This window comes from Trachymyrmex septentrionalis, unplaced genomic scaffold (genome assembly GCF_001594115.1).
Source record: "Trachymyrmex septentrionalis isolate Tsep2-gDNA-1 unplaced genomic scaffold, Tsep1.0 scaffold13, whole genome shotgun sequence".
NCBI classification, from domain to species: Eukaryota; Metazoa; Arthropoda; class Insecta; order Hymenoptera; family Formicidae; genus Trachymyrmex; species Trachymyrmex septentrionalis.
In genome coordinates this window covers 6,224,227-6,238,997 of record NW_017304438.1, presented here as the reverse complement: position 1 = coordinate 6,238,997, position 14,771 = coordinate 6,224,227, and the positions used below count along the sequence as shown (strand labels likewise).

At 29.6% G+C, this 14,771-nt stretch overlaps 1 protein-coding gene and 1 non-coding gene across 7 annotated transcripts; both read right to left on the bottom strand.

The window, feature by feature from the left end:
- Nucleotides 1-2,956: 2,956 nt before the first annotated feature.
- On the bottom strand, nt 2,957-8,971 carry LOC108756920 (alanine--glyoxylate aminotransferase 2-like). 6 transcript variants are annotated; one of them, XM_018501097.1, is made up of 9 exons: nt 8,884-8,971; nt 7,335-7,431; nt 6,945-7,063; nt 6,581-6,815; nt 5,337-5,430; nt 4,588-4,796; nt 3,841-4,066; nt 3,349-3,747; nt 2,957-3,101 (listed from the first exon to the last, which is right to left on the bottom strand). In XM_018501097.1, the coding sequence occupies exons 2-9, from the start codon at nt 7,397-7,399 to the stop codon at nt 2,991-2,993; spliced, it is 1,458 nt and encodes a 485-aa protein (XP_018356599.1). In that variant the 5' UTR covers nt 7,400-7,431; nt 8,884-8,971; the 3' UTR covers nt 2,957-2,990. The 6 variants fall into 6 exon arrangements, with proteins under 6 accessions (XP_018356599.1, XP_018356600.1, XP_018356601.1 ...); XM_018501098.1 differs by having other exon boundaries at nt 7,335-7,422; XM_018501099.1 differs by having other exon boundaries at nt 7,335-7,427; nt 8,884-8,958.
- Nucleotides 8,972-14,302: 5,331 nt separating this feature from the next.
- Nucleotides 14,303-14,384, bottom strand: Trnas-aga. Its single transcript has one exon. It is a non-coding gene; the product is annotated as a tRNA-Ser (tRNA).
- Between the last annotated feature and the right edge of the window lie 387 nt (nt 14,385-14,771).

Genomic DNA, 14,771 nt, shown 5'->3' with positions numbered 1-14,771 from the left:
TGTGTGTGTGTGTGTGTGTGTGTGTGTGTGTGTGTGTGTGTTTTAAATTATACATATTTAAATTTTGTAAAATTTTTGCAGAAATTATTTGTATCCTATATATAATATATATATGTATATATACACACATATACATATTTATATAAAATTTAACAAAAAAATTCTTTTTAATCAGGTAAGTTTCACTTAATATATCGTTGTTTTGTTGGATAAGCAGAAACATAGAAAGCATTGATTCTTAAAAGACCATTGATAATTTTCTGCACGTGTTGAATTTTTGCTTGACATTTGAAGATTGATAGTACAATGATTACGAAACGATTCTATGTCATTAAATGCTATTTTATTTTTTTCTTATTTGTATCTTATCATGAATGAAAATGTTTCCGAAAAGCGAGCAATGGGAGATATTAGCGGATGTAACGTGAACTTGCACACATTTTCCAATGCTAAATGAAAGTTAAAAGTCAAACTTTGATCCGTGAGATATCGGTGTTAATGCAGGAGATATTTATTAACTATGATTACGTGATTAGAAAATTTTTAAGTAACATTTTCTTTCACACGCACACACACACACACACACACACGCGCGCGCGCGCGCGCACGTACACACTCGCATACAAGTATTTTTAAAATTTGTTTTTTCCAGATGATAAATTGTGTATTTGTAATTAATAAAAAATATGTGCTAGAGATTTAATTTTTATGTACTTTCAACCTTTAAGTACTATTTGTCTACTAAAATATTTAAAAAAATATTTAAGTAAAGTATTTGAGAAAAATATATATTTTTTATTACAAAATTTTTTTATGTACTTTATATGTATATATACAAACTTTATAGAAATTAGAATAGGATCTTCTTGTATTAGAAAAAAAAATTATTATTTAATCGGTAATATATATATAAAGACGAAAGAATAAACCGGCAATTGTTTTCTAACTTTGTTTTTTATAAGGAGTAATTGCCGCAGACTCTTACATAACACATAATGCATAGTGCACAACAGAATCAATCAAAATTCTTCTTTTCCATGAAATGAGAGGAAAGGAAAGATTCTGATCAGATGATTCGCTTATGCATTACGCGTTTATACAAAAGTACTCTGCGGCTATAAAACTTTTTTACCACTTGATTTGTTACTTTTTCAATAAAAAGATAGTAGCAATATTTTGCAATTAATAAAAATATACATAAAAATATGTATGTATCTCTAAAAATTTAACTTGTGCATATTGTTGCACTTATAATTATAAGATATAAAGAATGTCTTATTTTAACCAATCCAATTTAATCAATCCACTCAATTTTCTCCGAAATTATTGATGATGAAATTATTGATAATTTCTTATCATCAGAATGTTTTAAAAACAAAGGTCAATTACGCGAGCGATTAACTTTCACTTTTAAAACATTCTGTATACAAAAATATTACAAATTATTGTATCAATCTGTTTACATCATTCTCTACTTGATTTGCATTTATTAACTTAATCTATCTTATCGGAAATACTTCTATTTAAAAAAATGTGATTTTTATATTCTGTAAACTTATATTCTTATCTTACTTTTCACATATTTTCTCGAACGTTCACTCATTCATTTGCTTGTTACTGAGTTTGCACATTAAATTTTTATTATATAATATATGATTATTATATAATATATCATTAATGGTGCAACGGCCTAAGTCAAACTTTAATTGTCTTAATTGCCTTAGTATTTTACTTTTTTACGGAAATAAATTATTAGCCAATTGTCTATATATGTACATCCGTAAAATAAGCCTTTTTATGAGAGATATAGAATCCATAGTAATCTAGACACATATGGCTTTAATCAAACGTATTATATCCTTTGTACTTCTAAAGTGACATAAAACGTAATTTTCGAGATATGACCATAAAACATGACTTATAACCATAAAAAATAAAATAACTGAACTAAAAAATTATCAAAATTGTTACAAACTTAAAAAAGGTTCAACCCTCTATAGCCCGAATTTTTCGTGGCTCTAAATAAATTTATACAACGTGAAATCAACAAATATCAACCTCTAAATATAAATTAACAATAGATTTGGTAGTTTCAATAATTTTTTTGCAAAAGCATTAAAAGATTTATACTGGCCTTAATCTGTTAATTTATGCCGTAGTCTGTTTGAGAAGGATTGACCAATTATAGTCAAATATTTATTTCTCTCTTATTCGACTAAATCAACAAAATATTGATATATTAGTAATAAGATATATATGTAACTTCGAAGAAAGGCTAAAGAGAGTTTAAAAAATCGTCGAAATCATTACAACTAAAAAAGAATAATTTCTTAAGAGTTGTAAAACGAAAATAATCAAAATGACATTTGATCATGTTAAAAATATTATTTTTTGTCGATAATATTTGATTAATCATTAACTTTCAAGTTAAAAAATAATTTCCCTTTACTAAAAAATTTAATTTTTTGAATTGTGTTACTTTTGAAAAAAGTTCGAGCAATATAAACTCACATATAAAAAAATTGAACAAGAGATTATAAATACAATACAATATATTTAATTAAATAACTATTTTGGTAATAGAATTTTAAAAAATATAAAAAAGTACGGAGAAAATAAAACATGATTATTTAGAAAAGCTTTAACATTTCCAAATATTTAGGGAGTAACTTGTACTGACATATATTACAAAATTGAATATGTATGTAATTTTATATCAAAATAAAATTATTTTGCTATAGAAAGGTTGTAATCAATAAACAATTTCATTTATGTAAAAATGTGTTGTTGAATATATTTTATAATATCTTAATATTATTACCTTATTTTACTAAAATAATGCTAACTTTTATTTACGTATATTTCTGATAAAGTTATATAAAAATATATCATAGTCAGAGGTATAATATTAATCTTAAAAATAATAATACTTCTTTTTATATAAAATTGTCTTAAATTCAATATTTGCAATATTTGTATAATATACATTATTAATTAGCGCGAACAAATAATGAATTTCCATTGCTATTCACCGCGGTACTTCTATCGACTCCTATAGACGAGATTGTTGCTTTGATAATAGTTGTAGTAGGTTCCGATTCCTGAAATTATATATATACATATATATATTAACTATATTATTTTTTAAAGTTTTCAAGTGTATAAATTTAATAAATTTAGAATTAGAAAAAATAGTTCCATTTTATATTAATTCCTATAACTATTAAAAAAAATTTGATACTATTATAAAATGAAATACTATTAAAAAAAATAGTATTTCATTGGTTTGTTATTTTGATAAAGATTATAATTGGCGGCATATCTAAGTAAATGCAAAATGCAAATTACCTCGTCAAAGTCGATATCAACTTCTTCGAGTACTTTATCGAGAACGGATACGAAATGATTAACATTCTCGAGTGTAAAGACCATTGGCGGCTTCAATTTCAGAACGTTATCGTCAGGCCCGTCACTGCTGATAAGAATCTTCTTCTCTTTCATCCTGGATACCACATGCTTTGCCTCTGCCGTCGCTGGTATCCTTTTAATTCTGTCGCGTACTAATTCGATGCCGACGAACAGTCCAACGCCGCGCACATCACCTATAATCTTCCGTCGCTTCGCCAATTTCTTCAATTCTGCGAGCAGATGATTACCGACCTTCAAAGCATTCTCCTGAAGACCCTCACGTTCTATAACCTCCATTACCGCATTCGTTATTGCGCAGGATACAGGATTACCTCCATACTAAAATTACACAGAATATTTTTAGTCACAGAGATAAATATTTTTAACAGCAATTTTGAAACGCTAATGCTAATAACATCTTTCCAAACTAACCGTATTGAAGTATTCGATGCCCGTATTATAAAAACTACGCGCGATTTCTGGCGTCGTAACGACAGCTGCAACAGGATGACCGTTGCCCATGGGCTTGCCTAGCGTAACTATGTCCGGGACAATGTCTTCGCCGTACAATTGAAAGGCCCACATGTGAGTGCCGACTCTTCCAAAACCGACTTGAACTTCATCCGCAATACAGATTCCTCCTGCTTCGCGTACGTGCCTATAAGATCAATTTATTCCATTATATTCTTTTTCCCATATCGCTATTTTTCAGTAAATAACAACCAACAGTAATACAACACATTAGTGTTATAATTTTATACTCAATAATATGAACATAATCACAGAGCAAAAGGTGGCCCTATTTATATTTTATGCAATAACTTTATTAACAATTAATATTTGAATGGAAAATTTAGCGATTACATTTGTCAAAATATTCCTCAATCAATTCTAGATTTGGAATTACGAAATATTTATTACAAAAGACATTATAAAAATATGACGACATTGCATAATGGAACAAAAGAGGAACAGAGGGAGTAATGAGACCTCTCATACAAACAGAGATTTAAAAAACTTAGCTTTGTTTAAAAAAACACAGTATTTAGTCATAAACATATAAAAAATTAAATATTGAGTATTGAATTAAAAATTAAATTTCATGTACTTATTTTAGTATTATGGTCGTCCTGTGTAACGCGTGTCTATATATAAATAATAAAATGGTCTCCTATATACCTGTATACATTCTGGAAATAATTCGGTGGCGGCAGAATTTGTCCACCGACTGACATGAGACTTTCCGCGATGTAAGCGCAAACTCCACGTCCTTGAGCCTTGATGTCTTTGCAGATTTGCTTTACATCCTCAGCGTATTTAACACCAAGATCCTCGTCGATGTAATCGATGGCGCGATATTTTCCACGGTACACATCCGGGCAAGGAGCCTAACAGAAAAAAAGCAGCAATGTATAAAACACTCAGTGTTACTCATAACGCCGTTACCGTTTCTGTTATTTTTTTGGTAACGTGTTACTTTTTTTTACTGTTTGTATCAGTAACTTTTATAAAATGTCCCTAACGCTCTGAAATATATTGTGTTTCGCTCAATAATATAAACGATATAAATACATAGGTCCATATTCAGAATGCGCTTACAACGATGTTAACGCGCTAACTATAATTTACGTTACGCATACTATAGAATTTTATAGATAAAAGCGCGTTCTGAATACGGGTCTATATAATGAATAGAAATTATCTCTTCATACCTATATAATGAAAAAAAATTATCTAATATATAATAAATTACATTTATTTTAACGGTAAATAATTTAACTTAAAGGTATGGCTGCAGACGACATGGTTGTTAATGTACGTTAAATTAACAATTATTGCTTACGTGCACATATGACATGCATAATTATTCATAAGAATGTAGATCAATTGATCGATAATTTTGTTGAAAAAGTATTTAGAATATTTACCACATGCACCCAATCCTTCTTGCCGGTACCATTAGGTTTATTGAATTTGTATGGCGAGATATCTATTATCGTGGTCAAATGTCCGTGATAAGCACTAAAAGCAAAGAGATAAACGTGAATAAAAATTTCTACTCTGGCAGTTACGTTCATCAAAATTTAAATCCCTGCAAGGCTACAATAGTAGCTTTCTAAGAATTATTGAGTATTATTTTATTAACTAAAAGCAGTTCCTGAAAATGTAAACTCTTTTTAGCTTTTTCCTATTGTTGTCGAAGATTCTCAATGACCCCACCGTGTGGCTACGATAGTCGCACGTGTCCGTGTAGTCGCCAAGGGCTTCTCATTCATAAACCCGAGCAAAAACGTGAAATAATTATTAATTCGTGTAGTCTCGAGCTGCCCTGAGCTATCAATGATAGACAGACAAAGCGTAAAGTCCATAGCGCAGCTGTTTTAATAATGGAGCACAAGCGTACATATTATCGTTATCTCGTTTTTTTATAAACTACATAACATATTAGTAACAAGTACATTATTATCTCAACGTTTTTACACAACTTTATGTATTTTTAGAATTGGCACTCGACTTTGACAGAGTCGCTAGATGTGACTTCGCTTTGTCTTTACATTTTATTTTATATTTACATTTTCATTTGAACCATTATCTAGCGTTTGTCTCTTTCTTTCTCTCTCTCTCGGATAAGTCCAGTCCAATATTCAGCGTCCTCACCGATAGAACGAGAAAACGTATGAATTGTATTTTATACATATTGGGACGATACGTCGGTCATAAGACTTACGCCACCTAAAAACAGCGACAAGATCTTTATGGCGGCGAATTCTATTTCCGCCGCGATGAAAAGAATCGGATGCCCATATCCGGATATGTTTGACGTGATCGATCTGGATGCCCAAAATAGCCGACGCATACATCTTTGTCGATTTAGAACGGTAAGAAGCTGTAAAAAAACAAATCGATTTCATTAATTCGGCACTGAATTTTCTCATCGTGTTTGTTCGCATCCTGAAACATCCAACATATTTGAAACAGATAACACATTGCTTACGTCGAGAAGATCCGAGTAGGAACGGAACACGGGAGTTCATTCGATATTCATCTCATTAACCGAAGGAACTATCGTGACGTAGCGCGTGGAATTCAATAATAGAATATTATAGAAATGTCGCATACAGAGGATTAATTTTGTCCAGACAGTCCAGACAGTCCAGACGGAGAAACTTACTGGTCCAATGTAATAACATCCTTGTTCTTCGTGTGAGTCTGAGCGAGACGAAGAGCAAGATCGTTAGCTTCGCTCCCGGAGTTCACCAGGAAGCAAACGGACAGCGGTTCCGGCAGAAGTGACGCCAGTCGACTTGCGCATAGTACCAAATTATCATGAAGGAAACGATTGTTCGTGGATAACAAAGCCATCTGTTCCTGTCCGGCTCGCACGACATCCGGATGGCAATGGCCAACTACGAGAGAGTTAAGTCATGATGGTTAAAAGCTATGCTACGTAAAAAGAATCCGCGATTATGCTCATCATTAAGATGATACTTAACGATGACAAATTACTTCATTTTAAAAAATTAAAAGATACGTACCATGCGCAACGTTATTTATGCAGTCCAAATATTGATTATTCTTTTCATCATACATGTATTGTCCTTCAGCCCTCACAATTTTTAATGGATTCGACTTGTAAAATAACTTGCACGATTGTCTAGAAATAAAATAAACCGTCACTATAGTCATTTTTGTTATCTATATATTTTTTAATAAACATCAACTAAAAATAACGTAATCATTATTATAATTTCACACAATAACAATGTAACTGTTATATAACACATGACTATATTATTGAGTGTAAAATTATAACATTGATATTACGTTACTTTTAGTTGGCGTTTATTAAATTGCATATTGTTTAAAATGCGTTAGGATCCAAAACAATTAGTACTTTATATTTTATTTATAAGCGTTATACTTACCCGATATATCGATCGCGAAGTCTTATAGTGTCGGATTTTGTCATCTGCTCTAAAGATTCCGCCATAATAAAGCCTTTGGTAGAACTTTCTACACTGGCAACAAGAAAATAATAGCTATAGAGAAAATTTAGTTGTTTGAGTTATCATGGACGATTTCCAGCAAGGACACAGTGTAATACAGCGAATTATTTCATTCATTCTTGTTTAACGATAGCAAACAAGAAGAATGTGATTTACTGCAATATGTTATACTGTATCCTTGCTAGAAAACGCTCCATATCAGCAAGATTATTAATTATATTTTTAACTAACAAGTTAAATTAATGTCTCTTTCTCTATATAAGATTAACTTAGTTAAATTACAAGTTGCATAAACAAAAAATTAATTTATTGTTAGTTAAAAATTACGTAAAAATTAAATTAACTTAAATTAAATTAAAAGTTAATTTTATAAAATACTATTTATATTAAATTATTAACATGATAGTTTTACTAGAAAAAAATTTATTAAATTTGTTCGTTAAAAATAACAGTAAAAATGGGTGTTTTATATCGTAGTTTAATTACTAAATATTTGTGCGTTTAAATGATAAGCATCCGAGGAGTAATTTTCCGATGGCTGATAAGTGCACGTGATTACTACGTGCAAGTAGTATTTCCGTACGCGCTTGACCTCGCATTTCGTGCACTCATAGAAACTTCGGAGTAAAGTACATTATAATAGTTATTAGTTAATATTTAATAATTATATTCTTCTTTAAACGCATGATACAAAGTAAGTATAAGTATAATAATGTAAACAAAACGTTTTAAAATTATAATCAATTTAAGGAGGACTTTTCTATTTTACAGGATAAAAAAATCGATTCCTTTACACTTTTTGAATGTAAAAATCTTTTATGGTCTCAAGGATGTACCATCAAAGCGATTTCATAAAATTTAAAAAATAGTATTTTAACAATACATATTAGGAAAAAACGCGTAGAAAAAATATTAACGCCGTCAGTACACATTCTCTCTCTCTCTCTCTCTCTCTCTCTCTCTCTCTCTCTCTCTCCTCCTCCTCCTCCCCCCCTCTCTCTCAATATGCGAATTTGTAAATCATTAATCTAAAATAGTAAATAGTACTAATAGATTAGATTTGTTAAAAAACCTATTTGTTGTAGCCTAAAATTATTTTTGTGACACATCACTAATGATGCAGTGAGAATGCAAAGTTTCTGATTTTTATCAATTATTAAAAAAAAAATCGGTATTCGATTGGATGAATAAACTCTCTCAATATTTTAGTTAAAAAAAAAATCTATTCCAGAAGATAAATCAGAAAATCTATCATTAAAAATTAATGATAAAGAACAAAATATCTATTGTAAACTGCTTTTTTTAAATTAATTATAAAATAGTACAAATAAATACAATAATTCTACTGCAAACATTTAAAAAAGAAAAAATTATTATTTGATGCTGTTTTGCTGAGAAAATAAATAATCAACAATAAAGAAAAAAAAAATTTGTGTGCAATTTGCATGTAATTAACCGATAATTATACCTGAATTTGTGATACAGCGGTGGTCCAATGTGATCCAACCTAGTATAAGAATTCCTTTTCGATTACTACGAGTGTAGGCAAAAGCAACTTGTATACGTCATATATAGAGCAACGAGTAAGTCGGTGGGGGTAAAAAAATACGAGGATGCGCACGCGTGTTAGACCAACTATTTCCCCTTCCATGATCGACACACCCCCACTTCTCACTTTTGTGCGTCACTCCGAACGCCGATTATATCAACATTTTGTTTTTACTGCATATATATATATATTTTTTTTTTATTTTTTATGTACAATTGCCTTGTTTGTAATATATGGTATTAGTATAATCATAAATTTAAGTAAGATCGTCTAATTCGGCAATCCGATATCAATTCAATGGATCTTATCTCTATTTCAAAATTAAATAAAATTAAAACTCTGATTTTTTATTAAAGAACAATTAGACGATCTTACTTAAAGTTATGATTATATTAATACCATATATTACAAACAAGGCAATTGTACATAAAAAATAAAAATGATAGTTAAGATTTAAAAATACAAATAAAACATTCATTTTCTTCGCGATAGAATAGATTTTTAGTTTCATAAAAAAAGACGGTTTTGAATATTGAAGATGACAATTGATAACATCAAAGTTTGGAAAAACGTTGATGTATAGATAATTTCCATTTTGTCTATTGTGAGTCAGATAGAAAAAAGATAAGATTAGATATATTACAATAGAAACGTAATCAAGATAAAAACAAATTTAAATTTCTGAATCGCATTTATTATCTGTTTCAAACGTGGAAAATTTCCTCGACAGATTTCTGAATTTTTGAAACTGTTCTCTCATGACTTTTGACTTTTACAAAACCTCAAAAGATATTCATGAAGCATTATTTCGAGCGATGTATAAATAGTATAGTAGGAGTCGCAGTTAGTACTGCCAAAGCGTGCACTGACAAATATCGTGGTAACGATTAGAGACATCCACGTGTGGTACGCACGTTTCGATGATAATAACGATGTACGCGACACGTGATACGCGCTATCAGACCATTTAAATGACAACAGTGACATGCCGCGATATCGCTCACGGCAAACATAAGTCACGTTCGCCCGATTACAAATCTTCCATTGTGCGGGCTCGAAGTCAATTGTCACTTAATTTTAAAGGAGATGTATTATATGCAGAAGTCGTTGATATTTTACGTGACATTTTACTTTACTAATAACTCACTACCCAATACTTTTAGTACAAGACAGTTTGTTGAGTCACAGCAATTCACTCTAATGGTAGTCATAATTGTCTTGACAAAGAACTATTCTGTTTTAGGTTATTTTTGTATAGAAATTACATAATTCATGTTTTTAAAATGTTTTTCCAACGACATTTTGTTTCATCGTTTTATTTCATTGTTAATTATCTATCGTTAAATATTATTATCTTTATAACTTCAGTTTGTCTATTATTTAGATTAACACTATAAGAAAATATGTATGGAAAATATGGAAATAAAAATAAACTTCATCACGAGGTTGTAATAACATTTCACAATACAAACTGTCTTGACAAGAAACTTCCTCTTTCAAATTATTTTTGTGTAGGAACTTTATGATCGCTTCATAGTAAAAAAATATTATTTTTTCAATGACATTTTATCTTATTATTTTAGTTTTTATTATCTTAGTATTTTATTATCTTTATAATTTCACTTAGTCATTTATTTTGATGCTGTAAAAACATTTATTTCATCACAATGAAAAGAGACATTATCGCGAAATCGTAATAACATTTCGCAATACAGAAGGTCGAAATGCTTATCTTATTATATTATAAACTGACGCCGTACTAATCAGTCATATTTCTGTTGCGGTGCCAAATCTCAAGCGAAATGTAAATTGTAAATCGTTTTGCAAGATTTTATTGGCTGAATGAAGCGCAACGTTCATGATGTACTCTTATTTGTAACACTTATGTCATACAGCTCGTTCTATATACGTTTTTCGTGATGAGATAACATTCTTGTCTCTTTTAGTCAACAAATGCTTATAAAAACTAGATCGATTTATTTTTTAATGTGTTATTGAAACTGAACTGAAAAGTTTTGTACATTAAAGCACACACATTTATACCTATATTAGATATCTACTCTTTAAATCTGAATCAGTGGATAATCACTGATATCAAGTATGCCACTGGTAATCAGTGAATTAAATAAAATGCCTAATCTTTATTATGTAATCTAACTAACCTTGTTTTAATGTTTAAATTCAATAAATACGGTATTGAAAGATGAAATTAATTTAATTATTTTATCCTTTAACAATAAAATATAGTAATTTGATTTTGTTATATCATAATTATATTGTAAAATAACTTACTTAGTTTGTGCAATGCAAATGATAAGCGACGGAATAAGATATAAAATATTAAAACTTTAGAAAAAGAAGCTGTTATTTAGAATCTTAACTTTTTTTAAAAACAAAAGCTATCTAACAAAGAGGTAGGTACTGAAATGAGCATAACCGTCCACAAAACGTTAAATATGTATACATTTTTTGATAAATTGACTAATTTTTCTTCAAGATATGTGTGTGTGCATTACAATTTTAAAACACTTTTACAAGTATATATTTTAAACAACAATCTAATTTTTTAATTAAGTATGTGTCACTCTATTCTTAACCCTTACCGTATAAGGTTGGGTTATTAGTGACCGAGCGATTCCTGTTCGTGCCAGTTTCTTTGAGTTTTTCGGTAATTATATTATAAATGATACTTCATTTTTATTATTTTTCAAAATAAAGTTTCAATATTCTAGAAAATTCTAAAAAGTTGAAAATATCTATTGATGAACTTTTAGAGATTTTTTTAACCATTTTGAATAGATTAAAAAAACGGACGGATTTTACCGGGATTCTACCCATGTTTAGACGGATGAGGCCAAATTGTAGCTTGTATTGTAAGGATTAATATTGGTTTTCGATTATTTCGGTTTTTTCATGCCGACAGCGACAGTGTGCTTGTGTTGGGTGCTGTACTATTCTTCGTATTAGTCATATATATACGAGTCCTGTGGCAGTACGTCACGTTAGTTTTCTGTAAGTCGTTTGTACACACCACTATGCCGTTTATGGTGTCTGATAGCGTATTTATAAACAGCCTGACTATTTTAGGCCATCTACTGTGCTATTCTTAAAAGTACCATAAGAAGGTACTTTTTTTATTGTTACTTTGAATGTATCACCGTACATAGTACTTTGGATATCAATCGATTTCGTTTTTGATCACTTTCAAGTAATCTTCATTGAATCCACTGTGTATAGTCATGAAAAGTAGTTCCGAGAATTGTTGATAGAAATATTCGGGTGATAAGATATTTCTAAAATATGTTAAAGAGCTTTTGTTTCCACAGGAAGTACCTAAGTTGGCACCGTTTGTTCAAGTTATCTTTTTGTTATCTTTTACTCGATTGTAAAATCCTTTAAATCGGTCGACATGAGTTTCCTGATAAAATGAACGAACAATGTCGATTATGGCGAAAAGATATAAAATACTTACGATCATCATGTTTTTGTCGCCGATATTATTTAGATTAGATACATCGTCTGTTAAATAAGAATAGAAAACGTTGTTATTCCTAAGTATGCATGCATTCAAATGATACGTCTGAGGTCGAGGAGAAGCTATTGGTCTGTTATCATTCAATAGGTTACAAAGAGAAATTGCTACATAATAGCTTGCTATGTAAAAATATTATGAGATATTATATCAAACAGAATAAACGATTACAATATACTGATTTTATTTATAATTGCAGGTAGTATAGTTTTGTACGAAATCGTTCTAATGTGATTCACTGAGAATCATGCGTATTATTTTTTCATAATTCATTACTATATTCTTTGCTTATTTATAATTGAATTGTACTAGTTAATTTTTTCCTTTTAAGATATAACAATTTTGAAATAGCCTTTTCCTGTGTAATATAAGGAAAGGACAATTCAATATTGCAATAAAATAATTAATTACGTAGAAAGTAAATGTTTTTGTATTTATATAAAATATAAAGGGTGTTTTTTTAAGCCCGATAGAACTTACAACTGTAAAAACTAGCACAAAAATGCAATTATAATCAAAAATTTTTTTTTATTCGAAAGATCAATGTATGGCATTAACAATTGAAAATGATTTCGGGCATATGGCCACCGCGGCTGTTCTTGACGAAGCGCATTCTGGACGTCCAATTTTGAGTGACTTTTTCGAGCAGTGCCGGCCGTATGTCACGAATAACACGAACAATGTTGTCCTCCAAGGCGTCAATTGTTGCTGGTTTATCAGCATAAACCAGTGACTTGACGTAGCCCCAGAGGAAATAATCGAGAGGGGTCAAATCGCACGACCTTGGAGGCCAATTGACAGTTCCATTTCTCGAAATCAACTTAAATGAAGCAATTTTCGCCGATAGTTTACAGAACGGATCTTAATTTTGGATAATTTGGTAGCGTTGTTCAAGCGTGAGTCTATTCATAATGATTTGCCAGTGTATACTGAAAGAAATAAAAAAAATTTTTTTATTAAAATTTAATTTTTTGTTTTATTTTTTACAATTTCAAGTTCTATCGGGCTTAAAAAAATACCCTTTATAATAGGAATACACAAATCAAAAAGCAATAAAATAAAATTGGTAAAATGTAATATGTTTTTTTTTTTTCAAATTGCTACATCTCAAAAATGGAAAATCGTACCTAAACGGAACAAAATCTATTTTAGAGCTAAAGGTTGATACTTTCATATGGTATTAAAAAAATTTAGAAGAAAAATTTGCTGCTGATGTTACAAGATAATAAAAACCTCTCAAATTATTGTTTTTTTTTTCACTTTTTTATCTTATTATCCTTTTTATCTTGTTTTCCTTTTTATCTTATTATCCTTTTTCTAAAAATTATGAAGTGATGATTAAATTTCGAAAATGGATTCGTATTCAGCATCTAAAAAACTGCTATAAACGATTACGTTCGTTCAAGTAATAATCCTAAAGTAAATTCGCAGAACCAGTGTTGCCATATCGTTACAATTTTCTATACATCTCTTATGTTTCGCTATTATCGACATGGAATTATCTCATATTATCTTCATATGAATTATCTCATTTTGGGAAAAAATATTGATAACTAATATAATAAGCATGGTATTGAGGCACAATCGTGATTAAAATTGCGCTCTTATAAATATCTCTTAAAATATCTTTAAAAATTTACGAAATAGATACTTGCAACATTGCATTATAATTAATATGTATCTGTATAATATACGTATAAATTATTGTAAAAAATAAATAGATTAAATATAATCATTGAGTCTTTGATATTCATTCGCCAGTTATTCACGTACATAATTATAAAGCAAAAAAAAAGACCATCTTTTCGCAGTCGGTAGGACTCGAACCTACGCTCCCAGAGGGAATCTGATTTCTAGTCAGACGCCTTAACCACTCGGCCACGACTGCTTCGACGGTTTTATGTTATTTTTATCATTTCATGTCCTGCATATATTTTTCAACAAGAAAATATATATCTTCTCTTTTATATTTAACACATGTACTGTCTGATTTAATATTTCATGTAAACGACAAAATAGAGTATTTTATTAATAAAGCTATATTATAAATGTCAAAAAGATTAAGCTTACGACAAATTTATTTCGCAATAAAAAAGAAGAAATACAAAACCGAGCATACCTGCATATTTTCATTAAAAAATGTACATTTTTTTCACATAACAAGTGCTGTCTCTTTAATATTTTAGGCAAACGACATAAAAATGTTTACTATAATAATAAAATTCTTATTGGTGATAAAAAGATTGATTACGACAAATTTATTTCATACTAAAAG

Coding starts and splice junctions, on each gene's coding strand:
- LOC108756920 (XM_018501097.1), bottom strand. CDS start 7,399: ATGGCGGAATCTTTAGAGCAGATGACAAAATCCGACACTATAAGACTT. Junction 6,816..6,944: donor CATAAATAACGTTGCGCATG/GTACGTATCTTT, acceptor ACTCTCTCGTAG/TTGGCCATTGCCATCCGGAT. Junction 3,748..3,840: donor GCATCGAATACTTCAATACG/GTTAGTTTGGAA, acceptor GTGTAATTTTAG/TATGGAGGTAATCCTGTATC.